The following is a 22,963-nucleotide window of genomic DNA, read 5'->3' on the forward strand; positions in this document are numbered from 1 at the left end:
TTCAGCACCAGAGTGAGATGACGACATGGTCCAGGTGAGGTTTCACTGCATTGATCTACCCACCACCTCCCAAATGTGTCCATCTGTCTCCTCTTCCCACCTCCTTCCTCCAAACGTCTTTATCTACCCACACATTTCGTGTCCTGTAGTTCACCGTACATCTAAACTCTGATTTTGAATTGAACAACTTTTTCAAAAAGCACAATCAAGGGAGGGGGGGGGGGGGGGGGGGGGGGGGTGGGGGGGACTTATGCACGCATACTGTAGATGCTGTGTGCATTGATAGCGTGCACACTGCTGCATACACACCCACACACACACACACACAAACACAAATATTGGTCTATAATAGCCCCACATGCATGCACCTGAAACACAGCAGTTGTGCTTTAGGGAGACCTAGAAACAAGTTATGACCATGAGAAGGGGATGCAGGGGGTGTGTATGAGATGGGGAAGAATCGAATTTGCTGGATGGTCGTTCATGTGCTGCTCCATGCAGGAATCAAGTCCATCTAACTGAGTTTTCTGGAGCTCCTTAGCGTGTGGTGTCTCCCCAGCACAAGACTTGAGAGTCCACAGAAGAAAGTGGGGTTTGTCTTCAGAGGTCTTTTCTGGGGTTGACAGTCATGTCTGTGGTGAACCAGCTTTTCAGCGTGTGGTTTATGTGTTTATGAATGGAAGGAGAGAAAGATGGTGGCAATGGAGGTTGGGAAGATTGTCCCTTTTCATTTCTTGTTGGCGATGCGTCTCTTCCTGGTTGCCAGCATGTCATAGAAGGGATCTCTGCTAATGCTGGCCCTGGAGAAGAAGCCAATCAAAGGACAGCAATAAAATAAATAATAAGGCCACATGAGAGGAGGGTCTCAGATATCTTTGATATGGAAATGTAGGCACATTTACACAAACCCCTGCCTTAACTAGATCAAAAAAAAGAACAAAGTTTGTGCAGTGACCTAGTTTGGTTTCCATGGTTTCTGAGGAGGACACCCCCCCCCCCCCCCCCCCCCCCCCCCCCCCCCACCCCCCCACCCCCAAGTTTTTGCTTGGTACTCCAGTTTGCTGGAACCTCCTCCAGAACTCTGCCAAGCACATAGTAAAACACACAATCAGAACAATCATCAACACTTTCCTTCTCGCTGTTATGCAGGTTTGTAAGACTGAAGGAGGGCGAACAATGGTGCTCAAGATTACTGACTCTTCTGCGTTCTCCCATTCCGCTTTTTTAGAGCAATGGAAAGGCAGCGTACAACCAGAGCGAGTGAGTCAGGAAGCCATTTGGGATCTACTGAGGAGCCCAGTTTCATGGCTGCTAAATCCTGTTAGCACCAGCACAAAGCAAGAAGAGGCTCAACCCCCCCACTGCGGATATCTCTGATTCCCTTTACAACGCCACACGCTGAAGAATCAGTCTGTATACGATGACTATCCCGCTCTTTCATACTGCTCATTGTCATTTTACACAACCCAGATTCATGAAACAAAAACTCCATTGTAGTGTGATCAAATCCAAGCAAGCTTGCCAAGACTAATAAGACATATCCTCCATTTCTGTTTGTCAAATATGCAGAAACCTAGTATATTTAATAGAATAGGAAATCTAAAGCAAAAAAAAAAAAAAAAAAATACAAGCTTTTCTCTTTCACCAAAACAACAGCCCACTTTTTCCACTGACTCAGGTGGGCCACCATCATCTGGGTCTTAGTGTTAGTGAATTGAGATAAGCAGATAAAGCTCTGCCTCTGTGATCATCTCTACTATAGAAGAAGGGGAAATCATTATTTCCATAACATATCTTTTTATTTCCCCAGACCCCAAAAACTTTTAGACCCCTTAGGTTAAGCGCAAATTGTGGCTTGTTAGCCTCCATGGCTGCAAATGTGTCAGCCCAGTTTGGAGCTGGCTCTTTGCTGGGTTTGCTGGCTCACCCCTGGGGTGCTATAAGCAGTGACTAATCCTCCATCATTTCCCCAGAGAATGGAGAGAGGGGGGGAGGATGACGAGGAGGAGGAGGAGGGGATTGCACTGTATTACAGTATACAAGTGTTCTGTTCTGCTGAGCCAACTCTCTTTCACATTGCACCATCTTCTATGCAGGCAATTACAGAGCAACATTTAGGTCACTGTCAGCAAGGTTATCGCTACTGAGGGCTCTGTATGGTATCTGACAGAGAAAAAGCATGCTTTTGTTGTCTGTGTTGCTTTTTTATTTATATCAAAATATTGTGATGACATACTCAGCATAAATTTAGGTGTTTTGAAAACCTGCAGTAGCAGAGTGGTATATTATCTGGATCTCTTCTACACTGTTCCGAGTCCATGGGCCAGAAAATCCACATTTTCTACATCAAATGAATCGAGCTTATGTCAGTATTATATATTTAGTATGAAAACCATTACTGAGTGGTGGTTTTGTCACTGTAAACACCTCAATTATTGCTGGTGCATATTCTCATTCAGGTTTCACTTAAAGGACTTTCATACAGGGACTAATTCGACATTTTGTACAATGCAGTTCTTCAGTTTCATCTGAAGATGAAAAGATCAATACCACTCTCTTATCTTTATCATATATATGAAGCTACAGCTAGCAGTCATTTAGCTTAGCACAAAGGGAACCAGTTAGCCTGACTCTGTATAAAGGTAACAAAATCCCCTACAAGCACCTCTAAACCTCACAAACCTCAACTGATGTTTACGCTTCAGTGCACGGAATGCTAAGCTAATGTCCAGCTATTCCTTCAATGATTCCAAATAATATGCAAGTCCATAAAACACATAACAGAGCTCAGTTGAGTGATTCAGAGTCCCACATAGTTTGCAATATGTTTCCTCTCTGCTTTAGCCCTGAACATTAATTACAGACACAAAATTCAGAAATTTGAATCTCACTAAATTGCAAGGATTCAGGAAGTGGCTTAAAAGAGCTAGCCCCATCCAAAGGTAAAAAACATTGCCCACCAGCACCCTTACAGCATATGTATTATATCGTGCTTCTTTGATCTGTTGTTGTTTTGTGACTAATTCTCAGTAGCAAAAGGAGAATAAACATGTTTCCCAAAACTATTGCTCAAAGTACATTTGTGAGAAGTCTTACTTGATGGATTTAATCCACTCCTCTTTCTCTTCTGGCGTGGGCGCTGATATCCTGTACACCACGTGGTTGCCCTCAACAACACGCCCATCTGCCTCTGTCTTGCAGGCTTTGATCACCTGACCCTTGTGATTGGGGTTATAGAGCTCAAAACAGTTCTGGGAAGAGACAAAGTGCAGGACATAAACAAAGTGCTACTGTGAGATAATTAAACATCCTATAAAGACAGCAACAGAGTGCTTAGCTGAGCTAACCGGATGTCCAACTCTTCCTTCAATGATATCAAACAATATGTGAGTCTGTAGGACACATAACAGAGCTCAGCTGAGTGATTCAGAGTCTCCAAGACACACAGTTTCCCACATTTCTCCTCTCTGTTTCAGCCCTGAACATTAATCACAGACACAAAATTCAGAAATCTGAATCTCACCATGTTGAAATAATTAAGCATCCAATAAACACAGTAACAGAGGAGATAAGATACTTGATGTCTGATCTAAAGGCGAGGTCTTTAATGAGGCAACACTCACAGGTTTCCGGGGCTCCTCCACCTCCCTGATGCTGAGATTCTCCAGCGGGATGATCCCACGGGGTTCCTTGTCCTATGGGGGAGAGACATGAGATGAGGAAAGGAGCAACCAAGCAAAAACAAAGACAGTAACAGACAGCAAAGTAAGAAGCAAGCAAACAAGATAGAATAGAGATCAGAAAAGAAGCAAAGGGAAGGGAAAGGGCAAGAGACAAGAGGCAAGATGAAGACAATTGAACATTTAAAAATCATATAAAACGAAGACAAGAAAGGAAGAAATGTTGAGATGTTTTTCTATAATGGAAAGCAACTTTGTCAACCCCTCCCACCCCTCGTCCTTGCTGTTCTTTAACAGATAATGTGTGTAGCACTCAGACCAGAGGACGGGACATAATGATAGTGTCCTGAAGGATAATACCAGAGTAGGGAAAGGACACTGCTGATGTAGCAGCTCACAGGGACACAGAGGCACTGATAAAAATCTTCAATGATGCACAAATAAACTTCTTCTCACAGCAAGTGAAGCAAACACATGTGGACAACAGCAGATGAATCAAAACTCTTTCTTGCCACACAGGGTCGTCCCAAGCCGGTTAAGAGTAACCATCTAAAAGTGCCAATGTGCAAGGGAATAACTGATGATTATTATTCAGTAAGTCTTTAAAGAATAATTTTCAACAGCAGCCGCAGTAACCACAAGTGGAAACTGCAGGCACATTGGATTCTTCTTTCAATTCCAAGTTTCTCTTGAAACAGTTGCTTTAAAGGTATCAACATTACGGTGACCTAAATATGAAAATATATCTCTGACATGTCATAAATCATCAGAAAATTGTCTCACTGTGCTAATGTTAGCACAGTCTGACTGTAGCGTTAATCATTAGCTAATATTAGTGCAGTGTAAAGCGTATGAACCTGTGTGTAAGAGTAGCAAAGTCAGCAAACTGATTCAGTGATGTTAAAGCAATTTAATGAAAAATCAAACATTTTCTTATCATTAATAACCAGGTGTAGATCACATCAGATGCCTGAGTGTACTGGTACTGAGGTGAGCAAGGGAGCATTTTAGTACTACTCAAAATTTTGAATTGAAGTTATCTGTTTATCTATTTTTTCTGGTAAGTACGAGTATGTTTTGCCCTCAAGTTCCACAATCTGGTGTTTGTTTTAATCCCAGAATTTGTTATGGATCCCCCAGATTCTTAAATGTCCTGCCAAATCTTATTTTCAAATAAGAAACTGTGACATCAAAACAACCAGAGCAGGCTGAGCAGCCACTTTGTTCACTTCAGGTCAGCCCTGAACACACACAAACACACAGAGACCTGCACACACATTTGCACTTATCAAAAACATCATCTTGGCGTGACACTCACTGTTGTGTATTCAAAGTAGTAGAGGCAGTTGTCGGTCAGGATGAACCACCTTCTCTTCCAGGTTTTCACTCGGCCACCTGACAGGAAGAAGAACAGGAGACAGGAAGTGATACAAAGGCCGCAGTGACAGACTGGCCGTCTCCCATCAGGAAAAAGAGTAGGGATGTGAACCCGACGTACATTCTCACTGATTTAGGATTTTCTTAGAAATTATACGGATATTGTAATACAGTGATGTATGAGTATTTGCTGACTCTGAGAAATCACCCAGTCACTTGTCACATGTGTTTTTGTCTTTATTCACTGCTGTAACTGGATTACACATACGTAAGAAAGGCTGCTTGTTTTCCACTACATGATCATGTGATACCATAGACAATTGCATCAGTACTTATTAATAATAAACAATATTAATGCAGTACACGTCAGTGAGAGGTCATTTAGTCGGTTATGTTTGTCAGCTCTTGAGTAGTGCAGTTGTTCTGTAGTGTAGTTGTACAGTCTGAGACTGGCTGGCTGTAAACTGACTCTGAGATTCAGACTGAAAAAAGGATTCAATACAGAGAAGCAGTTATCTGAATGGAAAAAGTTGCACTCCCAAATGCTTTAAACACAGCGTTCCATTTTAAAGCTGCTGCATTGGTTCCAGTGTGGTCGGAGGTTCATATGTAAACCTGTGATCAAGACAAAGCTCACTTTGACTTTGTAAAATATGCAGGCAAACACCAAACTTTGAGCTGAGTTAGATGATGACTCACACAATTGTTACATTATTACTGACTCTGCCTATTCATATTTAAAGACAACAAGCTAAAACCTCATTGGCTCTCACGAGAGGGGCGCAAACATCAGTTGATATGAACCTAACGTGGCACCTAAAGCACCCCTGAAGGAACATACATGTGGATACAGACATTTAAGCACAAAACTAAAACACACACACACACACACCAAACCCCAGAGCAAGTTCAACACCTCGCGTGTTAACTTGTGCAAACTACATCCAAATAAAAAAAAAAAAAGCAAGAGGGAGTGCAAACATCCAACACGCTGGTTTGGAGCACTCTTTGAAGCCGTTCAGCCTCTGGCAGTGACAGCAGAGAAACGCGTGTTGGAGGAAAACAGCACTTGTCTCAGAGATGTAAAGCAGGGACAGTGAGGAAGCTCTCCTGGTGGGAGACACATGTACAATGTCTGCATGAAGGCTGTGAGAAAGCAGTGGGGTGGGGAATTCAGCTCTGAACCTGATCCTTATGTTAGTAAAATGGTCTGCACTGAAAATGTCACTCCAGCAAAAGCATGTAAGTACGCTCAAAAGTCAATGCAAAAAAATTGCCCGTGTGACACACTGCTTTATTATTGCACAAAGCAAGCACCACAACAACATGGTTGGACGAGTCTGATGTGGAAGAACTTGACTGGCCCACACAGAGCCCTGACCTCAACTCCATCGAACATCTCACTATTACTCTACTGCACGACTGGGAAAGAATTCACACAGAAAAAACTGACCAGAAGAGCGAAAGCTGTTACAGCTGCAAAGCTGCCAATGTATTTAGAATGCAAAGTCATTAAGTCCTTGTTGGTGTAAAGGTCAGGTGTCTCAATACTATTGTCTACATTATATGATTATTATCATTATTATTATTATCATTAAAAGCAGTGGTGAAATCTTTTTTTTTAATGTTTTGTACAACTTACATTTGCGCAACACATGAGTCAAAACATAAAGATATGCACATGAGCACTTTCTGATGACTTCCTGTGTGTGTGTTTTGACCTAACATTCCTGATTAGTTCCTCTCATCACTAAGCACCCCTTACAGCCACAACACTTTTCACTGCAGCATTTCCTGTTTCGTGGCGTCTCACATGAGCCTATATAGGACACACATAATTACACAAGCCCCAGGTTTTCCTTACATTTCAATAGACTCTGGCTATTGAATTAGTGTGGCCAAATTTCCGCTAAGAGCAGAGAGAGATTTGCTAAAAAAGAAAAGGCATTTATTCCTTCACATCCTCCAGGGTTTATTTTTAGAGCGTTAAATTAGAAATATTATAGTGAGAACTGGTGTGGGGAAACGGCTCCAGGGAGGAACCGTACGAGAATGTAATCATGTTAGGTCTGTGAGCCACAATAGGGCTGTTGGCATTCATACTCACTAGTTTGATGAGACGACAGAGACGTTACACAGACTTAGAAGAATGTGCAGGTCAGAGCCAGGTGTGTGTGTGTGTGTGTGAGAGCGTGTGTACGTGTGTGTGTGTTTGTCAGCAATAAACCTGATCAGTTATGGTGAAATTGACCTTTAACCTTTGACAAATAATACCTAGGTTCTTAAACTGTTTTATGTTCAATAATAAATCTTAATGTCTTTAATGTGGTGTGAACGACAGGGCGAGGGAGCAAAGTCCAAATCAAAAACACGTGTAAACAAACAAGAACAAATGGAGCAAAAATAAGACCAAAAACTGTATTACCTCATTAGGAAAGCATACAATCCCATCCATTCCCTGACACACACACACACACACACACACACACACACAACAAATAATTACACTGTGTGTTCCTTCCCACACTACATTAGGATGATTTTCACAAGTCCGGATCCAGATGTGAACAGTACGCACGCACAGAAAACAAGCCTGCATGCCTTCACACATACAGTGTTTCTTTATGAGGACTGATTGTGCAGTGATAATGATCACACCTGGTGCAGACCTCAGATCGTACATTCCCAGCCTAGTGTAGTGAAGTGGAAGTTCAACATATAAGAAAAACTGTTTTTGTTTTGTTTGGTTTTCGTTGAGCGCTGGCTTTTTCAAGTCAGTCAGGGCTGTTACTCCTGGATAAATCTTGGATAAATTTCCTTAATCAGCACCAAACATGATAAAACGTCAATCATGGCACTGTTGGAGAATGTCAGTAAAATTGCACCTTGTCTTTGCTGTTCTTTTCAGTGACATTCACCATCGCCTTTCAGTTCCAACACATTAATTTTACTCAAATAAATCTGTGAATCTCACATTAATCTGTTACACACTGTGAATGCTTCACACACAATATTGTTGACGTTTTGGTCACTTTAAATCTGATTTTAACCTTTTGTGTTTTCACACTGAAAAAGTGGCACTGAGCTCACTCTGTTCTCGAGTTCTCACTCGGCTGTGAGAACAAAGCCACGGTTGTAGCGAGAAAAAGTGATAGAATAAGCCAAATAAAGTCATCCAGGAAGTCTTGCATTCCCTCAGCAGGGGAATGCGTGGAGACACACACACTAACCTAATTTAAGCAGCCAGCCCTCTCTGTCTGGGTTGAAGAACGTGTGTGTCAGGTCATTCCCATCATCCTCTGGGATTTTGAAGGGTTCGCTCTTGATGCTGTCGTATAGATTCTGCACAGAGAAAGACAACAAGTTCACATGAACACTTCCAGATGAGCGTGTTCACTTCTCTCTCCATCCTCCAAACATTCAACGCAGCCCTCAGATTAACGGTGCATTAAACAAGACATTGACAGAGTCTATTTCAGTGTCGGAGACATTGATTCATACTTGAGTGACTGTGAGAATTGGGAGACTTTGTAACAAAGTGTCTTTTTTTCTTTTTTTTTTACTTAAATAAAGCCAAGGGCACTTTGATACAGACGTCAGTCTTCAGTGTGTGCGCAGACAGGCTTCTTTTTATGTTTTTCACAAAAGATCATGCGCCTAAGTATCTGGGGAAAAGATCTAAATCTGCTGAGCTGCAGATATCTCAATTAGTGAGGCGTGACTCACTGCTCTGCTTCTGCACGCTGCAGAAATTCCTACAGGTTTCTTTTTCTATGTGCTAAATCATAGAACAGCATCTATTAAATGCTAAGCTTGACACTTTTAATTGCCAAAGTAATACTAGTGTATGTTTTACAAAAACGCTACTTGGCGCACACTACATTGGTTACATTTGTCACACCTAACAAACTAATTAAGTCAAAGCTCTCACCCTGAGTAGCTCCTCTGGGAGGTCCCCCCCCTCATTGATCCCTCTGTTCATGGAGATGAAGCGCTCCACGGGGGGCTTGTCTCTGACGTTGGGATTGTGCAGGCTCGTGTTCAGCATAATGATGGCAAATGATAGGACATAGCAGGTGTCTGTAGAGGTAATTACAGAGTGTCACTGTAAAATACAGCATGTACCTGTGTGTGCGTACGAACGCATTGCCCTGCTTAGAATTTATGGCTTATTTATAAAATGAGATTGAGAAGATTTAAACTGTTGATTATTTTTGTCACTCAGACTAGTTAACATCATTTGTTTAATGATACAAAAACAGAAGGATTTGAAACATTTTCTCAACTGTGAAACCGAAAAGTGAGCTCTTACTTAAGTCCATCATTTCTAAAGAGACAGCATGCTGTACAGTGAAAAGTATTTCCCTCATTTATTATTTATTATAATGGTAGTTGGATGACAGCACATCTAGATTTCATCACCACCAAATTTAGGACTCTCATGTCTAATAAAAAGGAGAATTCCATGGTCATGGACACGCACACGCACACACACACACACGTCTTTACAACTCCACATCATAACTCCTGCATGCCATCCTTCACCTCATCCGTCCACACATTAACTACCCAGTCAACATCCCCTGCACTGTAATTTACAACTGTGAGTGCGCTGGTCCACTGAGGTGACCAATAACGAAGTCTGGGTGTGACTCCACTGAACCACATCAATATTCATGACCTAAGCTGTCACCTGCGTCCTCCTTGGCACTCGGTTGGTTAACAAAAGGAGCAGCAGACGATGTGCAACGGGCCAAAGACTGCACTAATGACCACTATTGAGCGGTGATCAATTTCGTTATCACTGCTGGAGACACAGATAGTGATTATACTGTGATTAGTGTGCAAGCTGCAAACCGTGGACTGTTGACTCAGTCAGGTTTAGACTGAGCATAAGAGAATAAATCATCAAATTCTCTGGAAGCAGATTTCTATGTAGACAGAAAGTGATCATACTCTCCAGTGTTATAGGAAAATCTCTAGCACTGTGGCCACATGCTTTAAGATTTAAACAAGTCCAGCTGTCTAGTGGGAGAAGACGGACAGTCATAAGCATTGATCTGAAGCTGGGGTGTCTGGCTGGCCCATGGTATCTGGACTGGACTGTCTGGCTGAGTCTGACTCATATATCTGCTGCAGTGTGTGTGCGCGTCTGTGTGTGAGTGTGTGTGTGTGTGTGTGTAGTACCTGTGGACTGGAAGACTCCGGGATTGCATTGGCAGTACCTGGAGGCAAACGCCTCCATCATACGATCAATCTTCTGGGCTTCGCCAGGAAGTCTGAAGCTCCACAGAAACTGCCTGCAAGAGCAGCGGGAAAAGAGAGAGAAAATGAGATGACATCTCATTAAATAATTGAAGCAAATGCATATTACAGTATGTGGATATTCTTTATAGATAAGACAAACTCCATATGCCTCAGATGTTTTCTTTTACATTAACATTAAGAAAAATAATCTATCGAACAGCTACAACACACGCAGAAACTCTACTTACTGGCTCTTAAACACAATACAAAATAAACAGTATGATGATGAGTACTGCCACCTTCATGTCACGTCGGACTTTTCGTAATCACCTGCTTCCAACTTGTAAATCATGTTCACGTCATTAAGTGATAATTATAACTTAGATTGTTTGAATAGTGTAATAATGTGAAGTGTTCTCATCTCAAACATCCATCCCATATACTGTGAATGCAGTATAAGCCTGTGTTATGACCAATATTAGCAGCACCCATTCACTTTGAATGAGACCACTGTGCTGATGCTGTACGCAATGCAGAGGCCTAAAGCAAAAACTGACATCTGCCACATGAGCTGCAAAGGCTTTTGTTGACGTCTCATCAGCCTTTAAACTAAGGTAATGTATGTAAATATCACTTTGTCACCAGTACCTGTAGGAAAATACACACACCCACACGGACCCTTGCATACATTTTAACACAGCACTGGTTTCGGTTGTTAATTCACCTTAAGGCTTGTACGAGGTTGAGGTCGGCAAACTCATGAAGCTCCACGAATGCTTGGAGGACCTTGATATTAAACTCATCCCTGGAGGAGGAGAAACATGTGGAACTGTTTACACTCTTGAAACAGAAACAAAACAAAAACAGACACTAGATTGTTAAAATAGGTTCCGTTTTGCAAATGCACTGCAATGACAGGTTTGTACGTTTTGGGGGTCAGGGTGAAAAGTAAAATCCTGCATCGCTGCCACAACACCAGTTTCAGACAGAAAGTCACTCTGTCGGCTCAGCCAGGCAGCACGAAACTCTTGTTGTTTTGACAGTCCTGTCCCCATTGATTTCCTTTCGATAAGAACCACATGTCCGCTCAGTTATTTTACTGGCAAGGTGTCACGTCGCTGCACTGCTCCATAAATCCAGACTACCAATTTCCTGGGGCTTTATGCCCTTGTCTGAGCTCGTGCAGTGGAGATGTGACAGAGATGGGGAGAGGAAAAAGAAAGGTGGAGGAAAAACAGAAGGAAAACTGCAGAGCTCACCGTTCCCCTAAGTAGTCCCCGATGACTGTTTTGTTGAGCCCCTCGCCTTTGTAGAGGAACTGTGCAATGTCCTCCGGGGTGTTCTGGAGAAGATCGTTCTCTAAAAGAAACTGGATCCCCTGTTTAAAAAAAAAAAGAGAGCACATTTACACTTTAGTTACATATTTTGGTCTCTTAATAACCCTGATGGAGGGCGTGGACGTATACGATGCTGAATTAAATCATAAAGGTGTATTTCAACATTAACAGTGTTAGTGATTCTGAGAAATAATCAGTTTAGACCTTTTTAGGGTCCATGTTGAACTTCTTCCTCCCCATGGCGATCTGTTTGTTTCTTTGCGTGGTTTTGCTGCAGTAAAAGAATACACAGAAACATACATCAGGTAACAGCTAAGGATGTGGTGTTTGTCCAGGAGGTCAGTTTGTGAAGGGTTGTGCAATGTGGTGTGACTTTGGCTTTTTACTACTCTGTCAGCTGAGCGCACAGCGGATTCAAACTGAAAAAAAAACAAAAGAAAACTGGAAATACGGTACACGTGGTGGCTTGTGATTTAGTATCACCTGCACTGCACTTGTGCATAAACAGAAAGTGCATCCGGTCCCTTCAGTTTAACCCATCCTGAAGCCATTCTGAAAAACATTTCCCCTCTTAATGTCACTCGTGTTCAAAAGACATTTTGCATGCGCCCCACAGGGAAATCTCCACCATTGTGTGTCTGTGCATACTCCCTGCGCTTCCTGTGCCCAAAATAGCCTTAGCCCCTACACAAGCTACACCTGAGGCTCACACAAACACACACCCAGCCTGACACAAGGCCTCAGCCCAGCCAGAGTGAAAGCTTCTGAATACAGACTGTTTGGCTAATGTTTAGGTGAGGGATTGTCCCACTTCACTCCCCATTCAAAGGGAGATTAACACACACACACACACACACACACACACACACGCACACAACGACAGGTGTGAGGCTCACGGCGGAGGTAACTACACGGCTCAGTGGCTCTGAAGAGCAGGAGACAAAACAAACAACCTAGCACTCAAACGACTAGTAAGCTGACAGAAAATTAATCAACATCACCCTTGAGAGGCAAACTGATTAATCTTTTATTTCAAGAAAACATGCAAACCATTGCTGGTTCCAGCTAATCAAATATGAAGTATATACTATACTTTTCTTAGTTGTGTATCAAAGTAAATTTGGGTGCTGTATGGTGGAATGTTTGCTGACATTTTGGGCTCTAGGAATTTGTGACACACATTTTTCAATCAGCAGATTAACTATAACTATTAACTGATAATGATTTTTTTTCTCGACAAATGATTAAATGATTAATCAGTCAGTCAAACAAAAAAAGGTAAACTCACCTCTCCCCAACGCAGGTTAGCTGCTCAATCTCCGTCATTACCTCTGCAATCTCAAACTTCAGCCGCTGAAGAGAATAAAACAACAAAATGTCTCAGTTGTTTATTTCACACACGAGTTAGGAAAGGATAACATGGATCCAGCTGCAGGTCCTAACTTGATAGTTGCATATGATGAACAAATCATGCATATAATATTCAAACTACTGTTTGATGACAAAATGTAACATTTAATATCAGATGAGTCTACAGACATGGAAAACTCCTACTTACATTAACTTTCTGCCGCTGGAATAAATGAAAACATCATCCTTGTACTGTTACTCACTTCAATATCATCCAGAAGCTCCTTTTTCCTGCGTCGTATGTTCGACAGCTCATCTCTTTCCTCCAGAGAGAGGTCCTCGGGTACTGGAAAATGCAGAGAGCAAAGAAAATGAGAGAGCATGTGTGAGAGAGAGGGAGGGGCAGGGTTATGAGGATGGATTAAATTAATTCACCTTCCGACCAGCCAGTCAGAGTCACAGGGATTAAGCCTCACACTGCATACCTGTTCAACGAATCTATCCCACATGACCTAAATTAATACGCTAACAGACAGGAGTTCTTCCACTCTCAGATAGGAAGGAGCATGAATACATCTCATATTATAGGTAATAACCTATGTATGCACAGGTGAGTACACATTACACATGCCATGCATGCAGAATTTACACTTCACACATGACATTTATTTTATTCCACGCCGAAGATCCCCCAGAGCCATCTATTTATCCTTCATTTAACCGTGCCACGTCAACTTCTCCCCCAGACCCTCTCAGAGGTCCTCCCCCCTCTCTCCTCCACACATCAGAAAACAGCAATCCTTTTGAGAGTGGGCTGACAGGAAGTAGGTCATTTTCACATGGAGCTATACCAGATTGTGCTTCTCCTATGCTGTTTTTCACTCTCAAACACACATGCACACACTCCTCCTCTATCTCTCTCTTTGTCCGCTTCCACCCCGGTGCTTGAAGTGGGGGTGAGAGCAGATTCAAATCCCTCCAACTGAATTGTACCGCTAAGCAGCTTTGCAATTCACAGACACTTTTCCCCGTTGTCTCCCCACTGACTGTAAATAATGGAAAAAGAAAAGTACCGGTAAGTTATTTCCTCTCCTCTTTATCTATCTACTCTATCCCTCTCTCAGACCCTCGAAGTCCTTCCCTCTCCTCCGTCTCGCTCTGTAAGACAAAGTGACAGAAGCAGCATGAGCCACTGAGTTACTACGTTCTGAGGGCTTGGAGCTCATGTTATCACAGGCCAGCAGCCAGTCAAGAGAGAAGGGATCCAGATGGGTGTAGATGGCTATTTTAACTGTGTGATCATGTCTCTCTCACACCCAATGACACTCACACAGCACCTTCCAACTTCAACAGGATGAACCGAAACAAGGAAGGCAGAATGGAGCAAAACGGAGAAGAAAAGATACATGAAACAGAAAACAGCTTTGAAAGAAAGAAAACAACTTTTTTGGGTGATCACTGAAAGGTGCAAAATGGGTTGGATGCTAATGGGGTATAAATATCATGTCCACTGAGAAGTGCGCAGTTGAATGATGACTCACACTTCATTTCTCAAGATATCAGAATAGGTTCTTTTACTGGCTTGACTGCAGTGAGGAAAACTGTGAATTGTAAGTGCTCCAGAGTGCATTGAAGCAGCTGCTGGTGATTTAATTAAATCCTGTACTTTTTGCAAACTATAAGACTGCAATTGTCAGATTGTTGTATATGGACTGTCAAGTTAATTGTTGGAATCTTGGCCAAGTGGGAAAATGGTTGGGAAAGAGATTATTGGGACCGTGTGGGTGGATGAATCTGCAAAGAGTTTTGTTTTCCCCCTGTTTTTTCTTTCCTTTTCATTCCTTTTCATTCTGTAAAATCTTTTTAGTCCAGTGCAATTTGTTATTTTTACATTTTGGTTTACATCTACAGTATACAGATGTAACGCATTAATTAGCGAGCTTTAAAGCTGCAGGTATATCTGTTTCCCCATGTAGTTTTTATGTTAAGGTAAGCTAACCAGACATGAGAGTGATATGAATTTTCTCATCTAATTTATTTCCATGACAACTGGGCAGCTCCACCTGCTGAGGAAGATGGTGTGATGTTAAGCCCCACATCAGCTACTAAATTGACTTTAAAAGGACATTGTTTTGTTCAGCAATAAAAGGTTGGATCACTTTTCACACATGTTGCTCAGACAGATAGTGATTATATGTGACTTTTGAAAAACTTGGCATTTTTACAAGAAATTCTAGCAAACTTCTGTTGGTCTTCACCTCTCAAGGCAACACGAGTGTGGTCGAAGAGGATAAAAAGTTGGAAAGAGGCTGCATCTGTGTGTGAAAGAAACAAAGATGCAAAAGGATGCTCTCAGTGCCAGACAGCAAAGAAAGAAGAGAAAGACTCAAAAGCGATGTAGGAACAGATACCAGCACACCAGACATCTTCACACTCTCTGCCTCTGTTGTTCTCTTTCCTTGGCCTCAGTTAAACAGCCTCATAAAGCGGTAATTGTGGAGCGAAGAGACCCTGCAGGCAACCTACGTCTGTAATGTGCAAAAAAAACAGTCCTCCATCCCTCCTACTCTGGCTGAAAGAGCTCGCCTGGACTGGGGAATGGGACAAATTGTCTGAGGAGACGGAATCTGTTTTGGATAACATTTCCCCTGCTGTGTGTGTTTTGCTGCATGTGGAAAACACAGACTAATTTGATATCATTGTGAGGACAACTAATACTGTACAGCCAAGACAGGACATCTGATGCATTATGCATAAAAGGAATATGCGAGTGTGTGTTTATGTGTCTGTATGTGTGTGTATATTCCCACAGAGAGGAGCCCTCCTGAAAAAAAAATCCATATCAGGTTATATACAAACGCTCCGTGCTTAACCCCAGGCCACATGGATTACCAATGCAACATCACTCAGCCTTTTCATATTATGACTTCGGGCGCTGCTGTTCTAGTAACAATCAATACATCTTCATAATAGTTCAAACTTGCATGCTTAGCCTCCTCCTATCAGTTTTGCATGCATGGATGACTGGGTGTAAGTTTTCTCAGACAGACACATGGTCCAGACTATTTAATAGGAAAAGTCATCCTCCTTAAGATTTTTGTTATAGTAAAGACTGTTTGGTATTATTTAACAGCCACAACATTTACATGTAGTAATTATTTCTCTGTATGGTAATCTTCATTGTTAGTGGTGCAGTCCGCCAGTCAGTTTGTACTTTTATCTCACTGATTGAAGCTGCAGCTGTATCAAAGCTACAGCAGAGTGTTGCTGCTAATGTTGCTTCATCTTAAAATCATTCAACCTGTCAACTACAGATTGTCTTTTATTGTCAAGCAGCCACAGGAAAAGCAGTGTATTTTATATTCAATATTAAAACGCACCAAAGTAAAATATTTCACGAATAAAACTCAACCAAAGCACACTTTACTCGGGTCTTTGTCAGTTCTGGACACAATAACTGTGTCATAAGAAGGAAAACAGAGATCACATTTATGTCACTGATAACAGAGGCTGCATCTCAGGCCTACCGATGCACGTTTATATAATCTTGATGTTGTTTGCTTGAATCGGTTAGCACCGTCTTGGTTGCTGTGAACTGTTAATATTTGTTTTTAACATGTTGTCAGGGGCAACGCCCACATGGCAGAGCTGCTGCCCTATCAGTGGATGAAGCTTTAGCCTCCAATCAGCTGATGAAAACTACTGCAGGTCTTGAATAAGACATGACTGCCCTGTTCCTCATTCCAGTCCACGGTACAGACAGGGAGACCTTAGGCTTGAGACAGCTCACTGTCTGATCCTTGTGGAGATACTAGAAAGATCAGGAACCATCTGAACCACTCAACTAAAGCACTTTTATTGGCAGATAACAAAGTCAATTGGTTAAATGTCTTTGACAGTCGTGTCTTTCCAATACCCTTGGCACCAAGGGCAGTGGACAGGATGGTTTTGCATGCTGATGAATAGGGTGATGTTTGCCAGGTGGTCATCTTGGAGAGTCATGAAACTACCATGAAGTAATTATGTGGTATATCAGAGTGAACTTTTAGTAATCCTAGTAGTAATGTTTTTCGTAACAGTGTACGTTCTTATTGTTACATGTGAATCTAGTTGGGAGCAGGGTCCTGAAAACTGCCTCCAGTGATACATTCAAGGACACTCTGATTTCAGATTATTAATTATTGCATTAATAGCTGGGAAGACACTGTATCTTATGTAATTTTTAACTTGCACTACATATTTTAATCAGCCTTTCTCCACAGCATCTACATCAAGCATTGGCATTTCCCTTAAAAACTGACAGAAAAAACAGCAGCAATACTTCTGCCTTTCTACACTGAATGAAAAGTAAAGAGAAAAATAAGAAGAATATGGACCTGCAGATGGCTGGAAAATATGGTCTGTTTTGCAACTTTGTTTTACGTACACCATATTGACAAAAGGATTTGGACACTGGACCATTACACCAACAGGGACTTCAAAGACATCGCATTCTAAATACACAGACATTAATATGGAGTTGGTCCCCCCTTTGCAGCTATAACAGCTTCCACTTTTCTGGGAAGGCTCTTCAAACGATTTTGGAGTGTTTCTCTGCGAATTTTAGCCTGGCTAAGTTTATCCCAAATGTGTTCAGTGGGGTTGAGGTCAGGACTCTATGTGGGCCAGTCAAGTTCTTCAACACCAAACTCATCCAACTATGTCTTTATGGACTTTGCTTTGTGCACTGGGCCACAGTCATGCTGGATTAGAAAAGGGCCTTCCCCAAACTGTTGCCACAAAGTTGGAAGGATAGCATCATCCAAAATGTCTTGGTATGCTGAAGCATTAAGATTTCCCTTCACTGAAAGTAAGGGGCCGAGCCCAACGCCTGAAAAACAGACCCATGATACACCATTCAATAATAAAGAGGTGTGTCTCAGTATATATATATATACAGTGTATATTTTGTATATCTCAGGCAACGCTGTGGAAGCCACAAAATCTCTAAAATTAGACTCTCTAAAATTAGCTGGTAACAACCAACGTAGCTTTAAAATCAGGCTTAATTTGAACTTAATTTGTAATTATGAGCTACACTCATGAAATCAAACCCAGAAGAACAAACAATAGGAAAACACTACAACACTGATCATTTCTGTTAATAAAATAGTGTAAGCTTCATCACTGAATCTAAATGAATCATTGCCTGTAGTCTGTAGTTAATGAGCTACTTCAGTAATATTGTGCTCAACTCCCGGCTGAAAACTTCAAACAATCCTGGCTGAAATGATGACAGAAAACCCAGAGCAACCAGAGCCAGAGAAACGCTTCCTGATTTTCACCACGCTTGCAGCAGAACAATGGAGGGGATGTCTGCTGTGATTACGACCGCTGGGCTGGTCTTCCCGTAACAATAGCAACCCGGTAAACACGAGGAGGGCAAAGGCCGTTCCCACCACAAGCTAATTACAGAGCACTTACACAAGTTCACAACACAGCCAACACTAGGCTACAGTAGGGCTGCTGCAAATATGTGCAATCCATCTGAATTAAGAGTCATTTAAGAAAGCCAGGTGAGCATGTCAGAGCGAATGAAACACCGACAAACAAAACTTTGAGGAGCTCCGCGTTCGCACTCACTTCAAGCTCTGTCCATGTAATATTGGGCTGCAGGTGACTTTAAGACACCTACATCTGTTGGAACAGAACCCTTTCGAAAGACAAATCCTTACTTTTCTGTTTACCGAATACAATACATACCACATCGCCATTTTCTCTCCTCAGTTCCCACAATGACTGACATGCCATCAGCAGAGGTATCTTTGTCCTTATGATGGTCAGTACTATCAGCATCAGCACTGCAGCAGACTGCTGTAAGAGCGTCACAGTTATTGTGCTTTTAGCAGCTTGTTTCCCGCTCACGTAAGTTGCAATGGTAGCTGGTAGGTGTGTAGTAATTGTTTTTCTCCCTCAGCACTACTCCTACTCACAGCTCTCAAGCATGTGGAAACTCACAGAAACACACACACCCTGACAGTGTCTTTGACAGCTCCTGCCTCTTGACAGATGACAGCAGTGGTATGGAAATAGCCCACATTCCTCCTACTTCAACCGCCCAGTCTGGTCAAACCTGCTCTAAAAACCTCCTCTCGCTTCTTTTTATCCGGATCTGCTCACAACTTAATCTTTAACTCTCTCTTTCTGTTCAGACACAGAGCCCACTCAGCCCCGTGTCTTACACTGCCCTCCTAATGAAGAAATCAAACTGCCAAAAGGCCTATCCATGCTTCATAAGAGCTCCTGGATAATTATTACAATGATGAGGGGGTTTTGGACAAGTGCACAAGTGCAGCAACAATAGCAGAGTACACTCACTACCACCACCACTCCAGTTCATAGTGTTTAGATTATTGTTCATGTTTATAAAAAACACTATTCAGTTTCATCGTCATTCCTCATTACTGCACACATTAGATTTGCATCTGTGACTTAAATAGTGACTAAGGAATGTTCACTAACATAGCACAACAAAGTGCATTTGCTGGAGTTTGAGATAAAGAAGACTTATCTTCAGTGTTTTTCTGCTCCAATGGCAAAAGACCTGCCAAAATCTTCCCATCCATTATGGTCTCTATCTTCCAAGAAGTTCTGACAACATCGGGCCAGTTTCCCATTTGCCTCATGATGCTGGCTTTAATAAAAAATTCCCACACACATAAAAAATGATGATTTACGTCTTTATGGTTTCATCAGTAAAACAAATGTCCACAATGAATTTCATGACCAGATACACCACGCAACAGCATATTTTAAACCACCCCCAGAAGAAAATGTTTAAAGAAGACTACCTTGATATTTTACTTATTTCAGACAAACTTCTTGCTATTCCACTTTCCAGAGGTGAGCTGAGTTACATCAACATGTTCATAGTAACAATGTTAAGATGCTGATGTTGAGCAGGTATAAGGTCTACCACGTTAATGATAGCTTAGCATGTTGACGTGCTAAGTCTGATAAATTATGTCAACACAAACTACCCCTGAGGCTCATTTAGTGGACTCTGGGCACAATAGGTAGATGTTCGATTTCATGGCAATTGTTTAAATATTTCAGTTTAGACCAAATTGCTGGAACACAATTGACCGCGAAAAGGTTCACCAATGAAAAGTTTCACCATCATCTGCAGAAATAAACAACTTCTCATGTGTCTCTTGGAAGAAGTTAAGCCTTGTAAACACATCTGATGTGAAAACCGCACTGCTGTCCTTGGACGCAACTGCTGTTGTAAAATATCTGATGAAAGACACCTGAGTTTCACGTTATTGAAGTAGCCGATACAGTGACAGAAAAGTTGTTCCAGAAAAGGCTGTCAAATGCCAGTAAGGTTTCTTTTCGCTGTCTGTTCATTTTACTGAATGTTTTCAGTGACTGTAGCAGTCACTTGTTGTTGTTAGCGCTCATCTCAGAAGAGACGTCCACAATATTCCCTTTATGAAAATTAGATTACCAAAAAAAAAAAAACATCGGTTACATCAAACACAACATGGCTGTTTTGATTCTTCAAAGCCTCAAAGACCCTATAACACAATCCCCTTAAGCAAGACAGTCTCTTCAAAGAACCCACTAGTCTCAGTCACTTATTCACGGACCAGAACTGCTTGTGCCAAATTCTACTCTGACAGAAACACTACCTCTTCCCTTTGGATCTGATGAACGGCGTTTGATTGGTTTATTTTTGCGCTATCATATTTGACAAATTAGCTGAGTGGTTTTGCCGACAGGATCCTTTCTTCTTTATCTTTATCTTCTTTATCAATTAAGAGCATGACTGTGAGCACGGAGGGTCTTTCATTACGATTGTTGATCTTACCTCAAGTGTTATTTCCTTTACAGTAAAGTACTAGATTATTCTTACATATATTTTTAATAAAACTGATTTCTTACTTGGTTTTGGATGCTTTGCAACTGATAAGCCATCAGTCCATCAGTCTGTCTACCGTCAACTGCAGAGACTGAGACCTTTACTTATCTTATCAGTAAGTCTACATCCTGCTCAGGCTTTGTTTTTTCCCCAAAGAGAAAGAAAAGAAATATGAAAGGAAGATGATTTTGACAGTCTGCCATTTAACCAGTGAACAACCTGTAGGCTGTGACAGTGATAGTAAAGGTATGCATGAGATGAATCTTATCACTGTTCTGTTTTCTCTTTCAATCTTGTTGTACATAATGCTCTTTATAATCTTAAACTCAGTCTAGACAAGAGCTTTCCTAATTGGCCATGGATTCAGCTGTTGCACAATGGTAAACCAGCTGAGGATGACACACTAAGCCCTGAAGAATTTTCTGTTTGCTGGGTGTAAAGTCTGTTGAGAAGACAGCCATGATCAAAATGTCACCTTTCCCTACCAGCACACACAACTGCTGGCAGCCTGATCATTTGATAAGGCGGTTTACAACACTATGAAGTTCTTCTGAGAAACCTGATAAAATAATGAGCCTGAGAACATCACAGTTAACACAGTTAGCATTTAAAACAGTGTTTCCTAAATGGGGTCAGGACCTACCCAAGGAGAAGGGGATGCAAGATGGTTCTAAAAGGCTGCAAGATAATTAAAGATATAGGAGATAAAAAGAAGCAATGTTTGGCTTAGTTTTCCCCTTTGGCTTGTGAAATGGATGAACAATTACACAAAAATCTGAGAAAGCAAAAGTGCGCTTTTGTTTAAGTGCCCGCAGTCACATTCAAATCAAAAAGGATCTGCAAACAAGATTTTACAACTGTCCACCCACCCAGCCTTAAGGGGGCAGGGCTTAAGAAACTGTCAGTTATGTTGACTCCTACAAATGAATTTGATACTGACTTTGTAATCCTATTTGGACCACATACAGATTGAGTTGGAGCATCTAATTTAAGAAACATACTGATTAGTAAACTGGTTAGTAAACCAGGATATTCAGCTGCAGGGGTATAGTCCAGAATTTCAAAACCTGTACACAGTCAGTCTCTATAGATCCCTCCCTGCATCCACTGCTACTTCCTCTGGTAACTCTGTGGACCCTTCTCACATGAGGGCCCTGTATACTCAGTCCCCCCTTTTAGCCCCCATTTGTTCTATGCTCCTGTTCAGCTGTGAGCTTAAGACATACGAGTCCTCCAGAAAAGGTAGGGACTCTGCAAGGAGGCCCAGACAGGAAATAACTGTAGTGTCTCACTGGCCTACACTCTTGTATTGAGGCAGACAAACACAATTTGCACGTGACAGAGAACCAAAGATGACAGAGGAGGTAGCAGTACAGTCTGTTTATATTGGGTTAAGGCATTAAATCTGGACAAGACTAAAGCAGAGATACATGATAAAGAGGACGAGGGGGAGGATGAGAGATGAAGAGACAATTCAGCAGCCAAGTACGGACTCCAATTCTGCTTTTGTTGTTCCAAGACAGCAGGAAGGAGAAGAGGCGGATGAGGAGGAGGAGGAGAGAGAAAAAGAGTTCATACCAAAGTTAAAACCCAAACCAGGATATCTTTATTACACAAAATATGTGGGCGGCTCAGGTCAGACCATCACTCTTTCCCAGGTTCTGTATAAAGGGGTTTTCCAGATCATGAGCCTCTGCACACAGAAACCTTTTCTTTAGCCTTTTAAACATCACAAGTTGAGCATTTAGAAGTAAACATCAGTTGTGGTTTTTGCATCATCTCCACAGAGGAGCAGAGTCTTGTTTTTTTTCCCTACAAAAGTGGATTAAAGTCAGATTAAAAACATAAAACATCTGAGTTAAAATTATATATTGGTATTGCAGGGAAATAAATAGGACTGAGATTTTAACACCAGACTTCAAGCCCTCCAAACCACTGGTCAGGGTATGGGAAAGATGACAGTTTCGCTTAAACATGTCCGGTGTCATATGTTTTTAATATTTAATCAAAAACAATCTTTCCCTTAACCACATTTAATTTGCAACAAGCAAATATTGTAGGAAAAACAC

General features: G+C 41.7%; 1 protein-coding gene across 2 annotated transcripts in view; it reads right to left on the reverse strand.

Annotated features, from left to right (window-relative positions):
* Positions 1 to 226: 226 nt before the first annotated feature.
* LOC124073206 (cytohesin-3) overlaps positions 227 to 22,963 on the reverse strand; it is a 32,098-nt gene continuing 9,361 nt past the window's right edge. Inside the window, exons 1-13 of one of the 2 annotated variants that reach the window (XM_046415278.1) lie at positions 18,734 to 18,997; positions 13,255 to 13,337; positions 12,930 to 12,994; positions 11,846 to 11,912; positions 11,564 to 11,682; positions 11,029 to 11,109; positions 10,245 to 10,357; positions 8,989 to 9,137; positions 8,288 to 8,399; positions 4,999 to 5,075; positions 3,624 to 3,695; positions 3,097 to 3,251; positions 227 to 800 (exon numbers count right to left, since the gene is read on the reverse strand). In XM_046415278.1, the coding sequence (XP_046271234.1) occupies positions 728 to 800; positions 3,097 to 3,251; positions 3,624 to 3,695; positions 4,999 to 5,075; positions 8,288 to 8,399; positions 8,989 to 9,137; positions 10,245 to 10,357; positions 11,029 to 11,109; positions 11,564 to 11,682; positions 11,846 to 11,912; positions 12,930 to 12,994; positions 13,255 to 13,337; positions 18,734 to 18,776 (1,209 nt within the window). In that variant the 5' untranslated portion in view covers positions 18,777 to 18,997 and the 3' untranslated portion in view covers positions 227 to 727. Of the gene's footprint in view, positions 801 to 3,096; positions 3,252 to 3,623; positions 3,696 to 4,998; positions 5,076 to 8,287; positions 8,400 to 8,988; positions 9,138 to 10,244; positions 10,358 to 11,028; positions 11,110 to 11,563; positions 11,683 to 11,845; positions 11,913 to 12,929; positions 12,995 to 13,254; positions 13,338 to 18,733; positions 18,998 to 22,963 lie in introns of those variants that run through there. The other variant, XM_046415279.1, reaches the window with a different exon arrangement.

Source organism: Scatophagus argus, chromosome 16 (assembly GCF_020382885.2).
Source record: "Scatophagus argus isolate fScaArg1 chromosome 16, fScaArg1.pri, whole genome shotgun sequence".
Taxonomy (NCBI): Eukaryota; Metazoa; Chordata; class Actinopteri; family Scatophagidae; genus Scatophagus; species Scatophagus argus.